The 12477-nt window shown below is 43.9% G+C and overlaps 1 protein-coding gene across 3 annotated transcripts; it reads right to left on the bottom strand.

Moving 5' to 3' along the window:
* Positions 1-8048: 8048 nt before the first annotated feature.
* Positions 8049-9671, bottom strand: LOC118977154 (2'-5'-oligoadenylate synthase 1-like). 3 transcript variants are annotated; one of them, XM_037031930.1, is made up of 2 exons: positions 9039-9671; positions 8049-9008 (listed from the first exon to the last, which is right to left on the bottom strand). In XM_037031930.1, exons 1-2 carry the CDS (start codon positions 9525-9527, stop codon positions 8421-8423), a joined length of 1077 nt encoding a protein of 358 aa, XP_036887825.1. In that variant the 5' UTR covers positions 9528-9671; the 3' UTR covers positions 8049-8420. The 3 variants fall into 3 exon arrangements, with proteins under 3 accessions (XP_036887825.1, XP_036887824.1, XP_036887823.1); XM_037031929.1 differs by having other exon boundaries at positions 8050-9022; positions 9053-9669; XM_037031928.1 differs by having other exon boundaries at positions 8050-9669.
* Positions 9672-12477: the final 2806 nt, after the last annotated feature.

Genomic DNA, 12477 nt, shown 5'->3' with positions numbered 1-12477 from the left:
TTCTCACACAGGACTGGCTACTGGCTGCTCCACTTTGGAAATCTCTTGGACCCAAGAGATTTGGCTGTGACAACTGATGGACAGAAATGTCTGATATCCTTCAGGTATGGGGCAGTCTGCAACTCGCCCCACATGCCTTTTCAGTGTCCTGTGTGATGTTCATGAAGGGGTTACATATTTTTACCTCTCTTAAACTCAAGCTTATTTATTATATGTAGGTGAAAGCACCTGACAAGCTTCATGTCTTCTAGGGGGGTCATGCTTCGGTGTTTGTGTGTTGAAATATGATATTTTATTATGAGCTGCTTTATTCTTATCATTTTTATGCTAGTTAAGGCTACATATATACATGTATACATGCACGCATAGTGTGTGTACTTAATTACTCATGCAATAATGCCTCTCATTTTAATTTCAGGTGAGTAAAATAGGTGTTATGAAATATAAATGACCCTTGCACAATATGGGGTTAGGGGTATCAACTCCCCATGCAACAGAAAATCCACATATAAATTTGACTCTCTGAATCTTAACTACTGATAGCTTACTGTTACCTGAAAGCTTTACTGGCAACATAAACAATCAATTGACATGTATTTTGTATGTTATATGTATTATATGACCTAAGTGGACCCATGCAGTTCAAACCCATGTTGTTCAGGGTCAAGTGTACGCACATCGACAAGGGGACATTTGTCTGTCGCAATGAGAAACACTGGTGGAGCCACACTGGTTTTCTTTGCTAGAGCAAAGCCGTGAGTTCTGCTTGCTTCTTGTTCAGAAGATTAGGTTTAGGTTTGGCTGAATATTACAGGAAAACTGAACAAACCAAAGCAGCGGTTGAATAAAGGAGCCATTTATTTCCGTTTCCCACAAGACACTCAGTGATGGACAGTTAGGGTGGAGAGGCTTCATCCTTCCCTGTCTCTGCCCTGCCAGTCCTGTGGTCCTTGTCTTCCTCGTCAAGACGGCTGCCTGCCAGAAGGCCCTGACCACCTGAAAAGCTTCTTTCTGGAGGCCACCCTCCATGGGGAGGAGGGCAATCTGCCCCCTGGAACATCCAAACCTGCACGTCCACTCCAGGTTGCTACCCAGCCCTTGGCTTATGTATTCAACCCCTTCCAAACAACTCCATTTTGGTTTCTACCAGGTTTAGCTCCAGTCCAGAGCTAAACCCAGTCTCCTCTAAACCCCTCCAACTAACACATGTCTGTCTTCCTCTGTGTCCCTTCACCCTCACACACAGCCGTTTAAAAAAAGCACTAAGTTCTGTCGACTCTACATCCTTCAGATGTCTTTGTCCTTCCATTTCCATCCCTGTTGTTCTTCCTCTTGTTCAGACATGACCTCCCCACACAGCCCCCACCCCCTTCTCCAGGTCCCTCTCCCACAGTGATAAAAACCTTAGTGGGCTTCCTGCCCCCAAGGCTTTCCTCTTCCACTCAACCCTCTTCTGTGTTGTAAGAGTGGCATGCCTAACATTTACCACTGAGCAGACCATTCTGGTCTTCAGAATTCTTCACTGGCCCCTGCTCTGAGTTTGACTCCATACTATAGTCCGTACCCCACACGGCCCCCATCCTCTTCTGGCCTTGGGACCAGGAGGATGTGCCCAACTTGAGCTTGTGACCCCGATCCAGGAATGCAGATGCTGGGTTTCCCTCTGCACACAGCACCTCCATCTGTGTGTCCCTGCACAGGCCCGGGAAGTAGCAGAAGCAAGCAGATTTCCCCTCCTGCACTCCCCACTGCACTCCGCATTCTACCTCCCCCGAGCTCCTACATTCCCTCATCTCTGAGCTGCTGGGGATTCTTTTTCTTCTGCCTGCAGTGCCCTCCTGTTCTACCCGTTGGAGTAAAACTTCTCCTCCTCATTAGGCTAGTGTTCTCTATACCAGCAAACCCAGCTGGTGTTCTCTATACCAGCTGTACTGTGAGTAGCCTCTGCCTGGCCCTGTTCTAAGTCCTCCAAGTAATTTCTGGCTGCTTTTCCATCTTCTTTATATTCCCTATCCCATCCTTTGCCTGTAGATGCCATGAACAAAGGAAGCTACCTCTACCAGCCCCAAATCTTGCTTGCCCATTTTACCATTGCTTGCATTTCAATGGCGGGAGAATGTAGAAAAAGCGCACACCTGCGTGGGCATGGGGCATCTTACATTATTAGCGATGTTAGCTACCCCACGTACTGGGTCTTTCCTGTGTGCCAGGCACTTCATTGAATTACTACTATCTCATTTATCTCCACTGTAACCCTGTGAAGCACACATAATTATGAAGCCCACTTTACTGATACGGAAACTGAGGTTCAGCACGATTCCAAAGACCGTCTTAGATCGTACAGTCAGGAAGGAGAGAGCCAAAGTGCCCACCTCCTGGCTGTGCCGCACACAGCGTTTGCCGCACCTCAGGCTGCCCCGCCTGCTGCCCCAGGGCGGGTCTTGGGTGCAAGCTGTGCGGCTGCTCTCTTCCAACACTAGAAAGGCATTTTGACGCACAGCACAGTGTTCTTGGGGATCAACGTCCCTACAGGGTCAGTCAGTGTGTTTTCTTTAGGAAAGAAGATAAGATGGCAATAAAAATAAAGATAACATAACCTACTAAAGTTCAATGCCAGCTTTTTTTGATACGAGTGTTTGTAATAAGACACATATTTAAGGTAGTTTTTAAAATAAAAAGTCCTGATATAAAACTTATTCTAAGGAATTATATAATGTGTTGTTTTTTGTTGTTCATTAGGCTACTTTCATTTTTTATTTTTACTTGTTTTTTGCTCTATTTTATTTTATTTTATTTTTTCTATGTGTTGGTTTCCGGTGGATAGCCCAGTGCTGAGACAGTCACACACTTTACAGACTGCTCCCTCTGATATTTCCAGTGCCCCATCTGGCACCCCACATGGTTGTCATAATAGTATTGGCTATATTCCCTGTGCTTCACTCACTCCCCGTGACCGTTTTGTAACTACCAACTTGTGCTTCCTAATCCCTTCTTCTCTTTCACCCAATGCCCCAAATTCCCCTCCCCTGTGGCAGCCACCAATTCTCTCCCTGTATCTATTGTCCATTCTAATTTTGCTTGTTTATTTCGTTCTCCAGAGTCCACGTGTAAGTAAAATCATATGGTACTTGTCTCTCTCTGACTGACTTATTTCACTGAGCATCATACTCTCTAGGTCCATCCATGCTGTCACAACTGGTAAGGCTTTTTCTTTTTTATGTCCAAGTAGTATTCCACAGCCTTTTTTATCCTACTCATCTGTCGATGGGCACTGGGATTGCCTCCCTAGCTCGGCGATTGTAAATAATGCTGCAGTGAACATAGTGGTACATGCATTCTTTTAAATTAGTGTTTTTGGTTCCTTCAGCTTAAATCCCCAGAAGTGGATCGCTGGGCCACGAGGAAGGTCCACTCTTAATCTTTTGAGTAAACTACAGGCTACTTTCAGAAAAGAAATAGAAAGGGAGCAACTCTGTTGTGAATTAAAATGTCTTCCCTCTTCCCTGAACCCATGAGTTCTCAGATAGTTAAAATAATAACTTATTACTAATATCAATAATTAAGCAGCAAAGGAAAGACTTATCATGGCACCTCTGTGCTCAGTGGCATCAGCATCGGTGTGTCCAGATGGCATTCCCCCACTGAGGTGCCCGGGGAGACCTGTCATCGCCACCAGAATGCACTTCTGTGCTCTTTAGGAAATGGATGCACGCAAAGGACAAAGGCGATCGAACAAGTTGGTGACAGGCAGAGGAGGCTCAAAGGGAATTTCAGCTTGCTGCTTTTTATAACAGACTTTAAATGGGACTTTGAAAATTAGGAAGTCAGAGCTGGTTGAGCAGCTTATTAAGGCAGAAATTCAGTGGGGCAGTGGCAGCTGGCCACTGCCTTGTCCTTCTTTCAGCAGGCAAATGCGTGGTAGCTTTCAGGATGTCTGGCAACGAGCCCTGGCAAATAGGTGCCATTTCCCAAAAGATCAGCAAGAATTGCACTGAATTCCATGGCGCCCAGCTTGTGGCTCTTGAACACTCCCAGCCCTACCTGTGGCCCTGGTGTCAGGGCAAGCTTTTACAAGAAAGGCCCTGTTTCCTTCCTCTCTGGCCTGTCATCACGCCCACTGCTAGCCTGAGCATTTTTTCGGCCTTGGCTAGTTAATTTCCACCTAATGGGTAAAAAAAGACCTTAACAAGGAGACACTGTGAGTTTACACTGCTCTCAAGGGTGAACTAATAATAAGGCGAAAATCGCTCCTCTTGTAGGTTAACAATGAAAAGTATAAAAATAACTACCCTTATTGTTCTGCGTGCTCTGTGCTAAGTACTATATGTCTTCTAACCATTTTCACCTTTGCTCCTTGTACCTAATCTGCAAAGCAGGCATTGATTCAATCTCATTTAGCAAATAAGGAAACTGATGCTGAAAGAGGCAAAACAACTTGTCCGAAGTCACATACTCAGTGAGTAGCAACGTGTCCAAGTCCAAGGCACAAAGGCCCCCAACTTGAGAAATGGTTTCCTTGGGGAGAGCCCGGGCTCCCAGGAAAGTCAGTGCCAGGCCCAGCTTTTGCGAGCGCGGGGGCATTTGCAGCCGGTGCCACACAGTTTCCTTACTCTTCCCTCCCAAAATGCCTTTGTGTGTGCCGACCCTTAAAACAGGCACCTTGCACTATTATTGCCGTCCACTGCCTGCCCCAGGGTGCAGCCACATACCTGGTACTAAATCCGTCCTTGCTGACGGACGCTTTTTGTGTTGTGAGCAGTGATTCTCTGTTTATTCAGTCAACACCCATTGAAACTCACTTCGGTGCTGACAGTGCGCTAGTTTCTATGAGGAAGAGGGAAATGGAAATTACCCTCAAAGAAACCTAGAGAGGGGAGTCACGGGATTAAGAAAGAGAAGTCCCTTTAGCATTTTGCCTGTTCTTCTTTGTTCTACCCCACGAAATGGCGAAATGCTAATGTGATTGGCCTGGTTCTGGAACAATGGTTTGGGGCCACACTTACTATTGGGCGGGTGTCATGATTCATTTCATGTGTCAACTTGACTGGGCCACAGAGTGCCCTGATATTTGGTCAAGCACTATCTTGGGTGTGTCTTTGAGGGTTTCTGGATGAATTAACTTTTGAGTTGGTTGACTCAGGAAGGCAGGAGGCCCTCCCCAGTGTGGGTGGGCTGGACCTAGTCAACTGAAAGCCTGGATAAACAAAAAGGCAGACTTCTTCCTTTTTGATAACTTTCAGAAACGGGACATCAGCCTTTTCCTGCCTTTGAACTTGGCCTGAGACATCAGCTCTTTTTTGGGTCTCAAACCTTCCGGGCCTTCATACTAGAATTAATAACATCAGTTCTACTGGGACTCTAGTTTGCCACCTTACCCTGCAGATCTTGGGACTTGCCAGCCTCCATAATTATGTGAGCCAGTTCTTTATAATAATAAATACATATTGATACGTATTACACACATATATTATATATATAATATATATCACATATACATATATGATATATATGAAGAGCCTTGGCTAATACAGTGGGATTACTGTGTTTTAAGAGGTTAACTCTTCCCTTACTTTCATTGCAAATGGTACAGTTGGTAACCTGAAATAAGGCCCCTTTAGTTACCTGGCCATCTTTTTGTTGTTATTGTTCTTATCTCTTTATATGCATACTTAAGCTAACTGCTTTGTTGCTTTAGTTCCCATACCATGAGATAAGCTAGAAAATGGGATCCCAAGATTTAGATTCTGCCACAAGCCTCGAGTCTAAGCTATGGGCTTCAACTCAGGCTTACAAAAGCTCTACATTGGGAACAGTGGTCACTGGCCCAGCCATAGATTGGTGCTTGTGCTGCACTTGCTCTTGTCTTTGGTTTGTAAATTTCCTTTGGGAACTTGTTGGAGAGCAGGGTGACTGGCAGGGATTTTTAGGTCCCTGACTTTAATACCCCCGTCCCCCCAAAATCTAGCAAAACTTTACTGCCTGACATTACCTGATGTCAGATTAATTTGTAATCATTTGCCTGATTACAAAGTGTTATCAATGAAGCACAAGCCATAAACTATGGGGCCCCAGGAAAACATACTTTTGACTTGACAGCACTGGGGAATGTATGTGTTTTTAGGTCTCTACTCCAAACTGTTCAAGAAATGGCCTTGGAGTATATAGAACACTGAGAGCTAAGCGATACCTGTGATGGGGCGGGGTCAGGCTGCGTCATGACCCTTCACAAGGAGACTGGTGGACGAACTGGGTGAGCAAGGCCAGCAACTGTGGCCACACATGCAGCAGAAAACCAATGCTTCTACCTAATTCTGCAGGAATTGGTGCCCACTCACACTCATTCATCAATGTTCTTATATAGTCATAGCCCTTAAAGCCTACTAAATTCAAATAACTCCTCAGGTACCTTTTAGAGAATGTGATCAACTACCTATAAAGCTTCGCACGCCACAAGAAGTCTAGATGTAGCCGTTTCAAAAAAGGGTGGGGGGGGAGTCACAATGAGTAACACTCCAAACACCAATACTCCAATACTCTACTCATTCTTATTAATACGTTTACACCGTGATGCGATCTATCCTTTTAAAATGGGCATTGCTCTCCTCCTTGTGGCTGTTGAATATGTAATCGATTTACTTCTCCCGATTTACTTCTCTGCGAGCAAAAAGAGGCTGTGGATCTCGCACAGATACTACTGAGGAGAATGACCTTCAGCAGGCAGGAGACAAACAAGAGCTGCTTTTCATCTCCCAGCCATTGATTTTCTGCAAGGCAAACCGCATAGCTGCTTTGAAGTCCAGGAGAGAGCTGCCAGGGAAGAGGGAGAGAAAACTGAAGGAAAGAGTGGATTTGAAATCAAGTTTCAAATCTCTGTCATCTAGGTGTAGATGGCTGTTGGTGAAGCCGAAACTGCCAGATTTTATCAAAATAGAATTTAGATGATTGTTAAAAGAGGGTTTTTAAGTTGGTAAAACTGGATTAGGGGACGGGTATAAAACAGAAATCTAAAAGGATTGTAGATAAAATTTTCAATTTAGAAATGGTTGCTTTTAATTAAACAGTAGCAAGCACGTTGTGTGTAATCTAAACGTTGCTCCTGAAGCCTTCCCTTTTGTTTAGGTTGTAGAATAGAACCATATACATAAATTGGATAAGTAATTATTCTGGATCAAATTTCTTTCTTAAAAAACCATATGGCAGATACAAATTTTGGCTTGATACTTTTCTAGACCAGTAGAGACGTCTATAAAAATCATAAACATATTACATTTAAATATTCCTTTTCCTTTCACAAAATGCTTTTTCATGAGTTTCAACACACAGCAGATAGGCTGGATAAATGCTGTTATTGCCCTTTTATATATGAGGAATGAGAGCCTTAGAGAACCCATGCAAATTGCACAGGGGCACACTGGGAGTAACAGTGGAGAGGCCAGAAGAATCTAGGTTCTCTGATTCTTGGCCTCTTCTTGCAGATTCCCTCTAATTCATGCTTCCTTTCTTTCTATTAAAATATGTGTTTATTTATTTTTAGAGAAAGGGGAAGGAAGGGAGAAAGAGAGAGAGAAATATCAGTGTGTGGTTGCCTCTTGCACACCTCCCACTGGGGGCCTGGCCCACAACCCAGGTATGTGCCCTGACTGGGAATCTAACCAGTGACCCTCTGATTAGCAGGCCAGCACTCAGTCCACTGAGCCATACCAGCCAGGTCTCTCTTTCTTTTTAATCCTCACTGAGAATATGTTTTTATTAATTTTATTTAGATAGAGGAAGGTGGGAGAAAGAGAGAGGCAGAGAGAGAGAATGAGAGAGAGAGAAACACTGATTCATTACCTCCCTTATGCACCCTGACTGGGAACTGAATCCACAACCTAGGGATGTGGCGTGACCTTGACTGGGATTGAACCCACAGTCTTTTGGTATATGGATGACACTCCAATCAACTGAGCCACTCAGCCAGGGCTAATTCATGGTTTCTTCAGAGGGAAGAAAACTCTCTCCTCTCTGCTCATTCCGAAACATGTATTGTTTTTCTCAAGACAGACAATTTACTCTTTTTTTTTTTGCTATTATTTTTATTGCAAGCGATAATAAATTGGACCAAAGCACTCCTGCCAGGTACATAGAAGAAAGTCAAGGCCGGGATCCCACTCTTGTCTATATTCCTCTTGTTGTCTCAGAGAATATTGTCTGAGAGTAGGTGGGGGGGGTGCATACTGAAGGAAAATGCTATCTGTGAAAGAAGCACAGAATAGTGGGAAGGGTAGGATCTGGAGACCCAGATTTTGGTTGTAGGTCTGTCCTACTCACTGCTAGCTTGGGGCAGTCCTCTGTCCTCTCTGAATCAAGGTTCGGCTCCTTGAAATGAGGAAGCTGGCCCAGGTGACTCTGGAGCCCTGTCCCCTAAGATGCACTGCTGTTCAGAGGATGGCACAGGTCCAGCCATCTTTACTCTCTTCTGGAAGTTGAATGTACCAGGAGCTCACTGGAGACCCATCCCAATTCTTGAAGCACTTGTAACTCAACCAGGCTTCAGCCTCTTGTGCCAGATGCAGCCAGCGACGTGAGTCTCCACCAGCCACGTTTCCTGTAGGGTCAGCAGGGTCCAGAATCACAGGCCTGGGTTTCTTGAGCTGCATCATCAGGTATTGAGCAATAATAGGATCGTCAAAGTCGTAATACTTTGTCCAGTAGATGAGAAGCTTCTGGTAGTTTATGACTAATTCCAAGACAGTCCGAAATCCCTGAGCTGTGCTGAATATAGTTTCCTTGTTTCCCTGCTCCCAGGCATAGACCGTGAGCAGCTCCAGGGCATACTGCGGGGGCAGGGGCTTCTTCAGATTCTCCTTGCACGTTTGGTACCAGTGCTTGACCAGGCGGATGAGGCTCTTGAGCTTGGTTGGCCGCTGCTTCAGGAAGGCTCGCTGCAGCTCCGTGAAGCAGGTGGAGAACTCGCCCTCTTTCCCCAGGTTTTTGCACTCTTGGATGAGCTTGATGTAGATTTGGGGATCCGGTCTGTAGTATTCGTGGACCAGGAAGTCATGTCTGTAGCCTTTTGGCACCTGACCCAGGGCATCAAAGGCAGGCAATACATCAAACTCCACCCCCTCGTCGATCCAGGAGGACCTGAGCACGAAGCTGAGCGAGCGGGGGTTCCACCACCCAGAACCCTGGATCTCAAACTGCACTCCCCTCTCACTTTGACAGGCTGTCAGCTGCCTTCTGATTTCCTGGATGAACTCGGCGCGGCGGTCAAACTGCTGCTGAAAACTTCCGAGATTGCTGAGGAAGACCACGAGATCAGCATCCGATCGGCCTCTGAGGGTCGTGCCCTTGCCCGAGGAGCCGCCCTTCACAACTTTGGACACCCGTACAGGGTGGGAGGCCCCTCGGAAACACCGCTCCTTCAGGAAACCGCAGATGACATTGATGGCTTCTTTAACCTGCTTGCGGAAATGCGTGTCTGGCAGGAGGTAGTCTTCGATGAACTTGTCCAGATCCCTGGCCCGGATATTGCTAAGCTCCATGTTGACGCCCTGGCAGGGACAGGAGAACAGTGGCCGCAGAGCTGCCTGCAGGAAACCCTTAGTCTCTGAATCTTCTGCTGCCCAGTCTGCACTGCTTTGGTTTCGTTTCCTGGGAAGGGCGGGGCTGTGACTCCAGTGTTTGCTTCCTCGCACATCAAACAGTCCCCGGATCCTGGAGCAGTGTTTGCTCTCCCGGGTGGTTCCTTCACTTTCTGAAACTTACTTTCTGCCTTTAGCATCAGCCCTTTCTTCAGACTGTATGCTGAAAACGTTGCATTTTAACTCCCATTAGTACCAAGAGAAATCAATACTTCAAATCTGATATTTGGTTTCCTTCTTCTTGGTTTCTGTTATTGCTGCTGACAAAATTGTTTTTGTCTCCTATGATCTTTTTTAAAAAGTTTATTTCTTAATTACAGTTGGCATTCAATATTATTTTATATACATTTCAGGCATAAAGCATACTTAGGCAGTTATAGATTTTATGCAGTGATCCCCTGGATATTTCAAGGACCCACCTGGCACCCCAGAGTTATTACAATATCATTGTCACAGAACCCAGTGGGTTCTCCCCTCAGGTTACCTATTAAAAAATGAGACCTGGTCATTGCAAAGTAGTTTTATTTACTTGCGGTAAAGAAAGGAGACAGGGGATTCATGTCCTTAGCTCCACCTCCTCCAAGGGAGGCTTGGCCGTTGGGTGTGTGGTTGGCAACTCCAGCTGAGCTCCTGTCAGCTCATTCTGCTTCCACTGCCTCTGCAAAGAGCTGCGCTGCATGTGAACACTCAGCGAAAACAGCCCCTGGAAATGCCCACACCCTGAGACCTATGTCCTAGCTGACATTACTGCCTGTATGCCCTGTGCTGTACTTTACATTCCCATGACTATCTTGTACAATAACTACCAATTGTATTAATTAATCCCTTCACCTTTTCACCCAGGTTCCCAATCCCCCTGCAAACTGGCAACCATCACTCTGTTCTCTGCATCTATGAGTCTGTTTCTGTTTTGTCTGTTCATTTATTTGGTTCTTTGGATTCCACAGAGCATAAGTGAAATCTATGATATTTGTGTTCATCTGTCTGACTTATTTCACTTAGCATAATACCTTCTAGGTCTATCAATGTTGTTGGAAATGGTAATATTTCATTTTTTATGGCCAGTATGTCATTGTATATATGTACTACAATTTCTTTATTCACTTGTCTATTCATGGACATTTTGGTTGCTTCCATATTATAGCTATTTTAAATAACTCTGCAGTGAACACAGGGATGCATGTATCTTTTTGGATTAGTGTGTTGGGTTTCTTGGGATATACCCAGAAGTAAAATTGCTGGGTCATAAGGTAGTTCTATTTTTAATTTTTGAGGTAACCCCATACTGTTTTCCCTAGTGGCTGCACCGATCTTGTTTTCCCACCAACCGTTCACTCAAGTTTCCTTTTCTCCACAACTGCACCAGCACTGGTTGTTGGTCGATTTATTGGTGGTCATTCTGACGCGTGTGAGGTGATGTCTTATTGTGGTTTTAACTTGTATCTCTGATAATTAGTGACAGTAAGCATCTTTTCATATGTCTATTGGCCACCTGTATGTCTTCTTTGGAGAAGTGTCTATTCAGGTCCTCTACCCATTTTTAAATTGAATTGTTTGTTTTTTTGATGTTGAGTTGTATGAGTTCTTTATACCTTTTGGATATTAATCCCTTATTGCATGTATCATTGGCAATTATCTTTTCCCATTCAGCAGGTGGTCTTTTCATTTTTGTTGATAAATTCCTTTCTTGTGCAAAACCTTTTTAGTCTGATGTAGTCCTACTTATTTTTTTCTTTTGTTTCCCCTGCCTGAAGGGATATATCAGAACAAATATTGCTACAAGAAATGTCTGAGGTTTTACTGCTATGTTTTCTTCTAGAATCTCTATGGTTTAAATGTTTATTCCATTTTGAGTTTATTCTTGTGGATGGTGTAAGAAGGTGGTCGAGTTTTATTTTTTGGTATGGATCTGTTCAATTTTTTCAACATCATTTATTGAATAGACTATCTTTACCCTACTGTATGTTCTTGCCTCTTTTCTCATATATTGACCATAAAGGCACAGGTTATTTCTGGGTTCTCTATGCTATTTCATTGATCTATGTGTCTGTTTTTATGCCAGTACCATGCTGTTGTGATAGCTATGGCCTTACAGTGTAGTTTGATTTCACGTAGCAAGATTCTTCTAACTTTGTTCTTTTTCAAGATTATTGGGCTATTGGGGGTCTTTTGTGGCCCCATATACATGTTTGAATTATTTGTTCTAGTTCTGTGAAAAAGGCCATTGGTATTTTGATAGGGATTTTATTGAATCTGCAGGTTGCTTTGGGTAGTGTGGACATCTTAGCTATATTAATTGTTTCCATCCATGAGTATGGTACAGTGATCCCTCCCCTATCATGGGAGCTATGTTCCAGAGATCCCTGAGACAGGTGAACATCAGTGAAAAACCTTTCCCACACTCTTATAAACACTTCATATACTCTTAAACACTTTCTACACTCTTGAACTTGCATAATTTTAACAACATATAAAATTCTATACGGGTACTCACCAGTGAAGTATACAGTCATATATCTTGGTTCATTTATTGCGGCTTCACTGTATCATGGGTTTTAAAAAACCGTAATAAGTGAACCGTGATATAGTGAGGGACAACTGTATATGCTTTCATTTATTTGTACCTTCTTTAGTTTCTTTCTTCAATGATTATAATTTTCCTAGAACAGATCTTTTACCTTCTTGGTTTAAATTTATTCCCAGGTACTTTTTTATGCAATTTTTTTTCTTAATTTCTCTGTCTGATAGCTCATTATTGGTGTGCAAAAATGCAACTTACTTCCAAATGTGTGTTTTGTATCCTGCTATTTTACTAGACAATTTATTCTTCATGTGATAACACTGGGATCTT

The sequence above is a fragment of the Sturnira hondurensis genome, unplaced genomic scaffold, assembly GCF_014824575.4.
Source record: "Sturnira hondurensis isolate 20B ecotype Veracruz unplaced genomic scaffold, ASM1482457v3 Scaffold0021214, whole genome shotgun sequence".
Taxonomy (NCBI): domain Eukaryota; kingdom Metazoa; phylum Chordata; class Mammalia; order Chiroptera; family Phyllostomidae; genus Sturnira; species Sturnira hondurensis.
The sequence above is the reverse complement of the archived record's forward strand: the minus strand, read 5'-3'. Positions and strand labels throughout refer to the sequence as shown.

What these genes read in the sequence shown, in the direction of transcription:
- LOC118977154 (XM_037031928.1), bottom strand. Translation starts at nt 9,527, where the DNA reads ATGGAGCTTAGCAATATCCGGGCCAGGGATCTGGACAAGTTCATCGAA.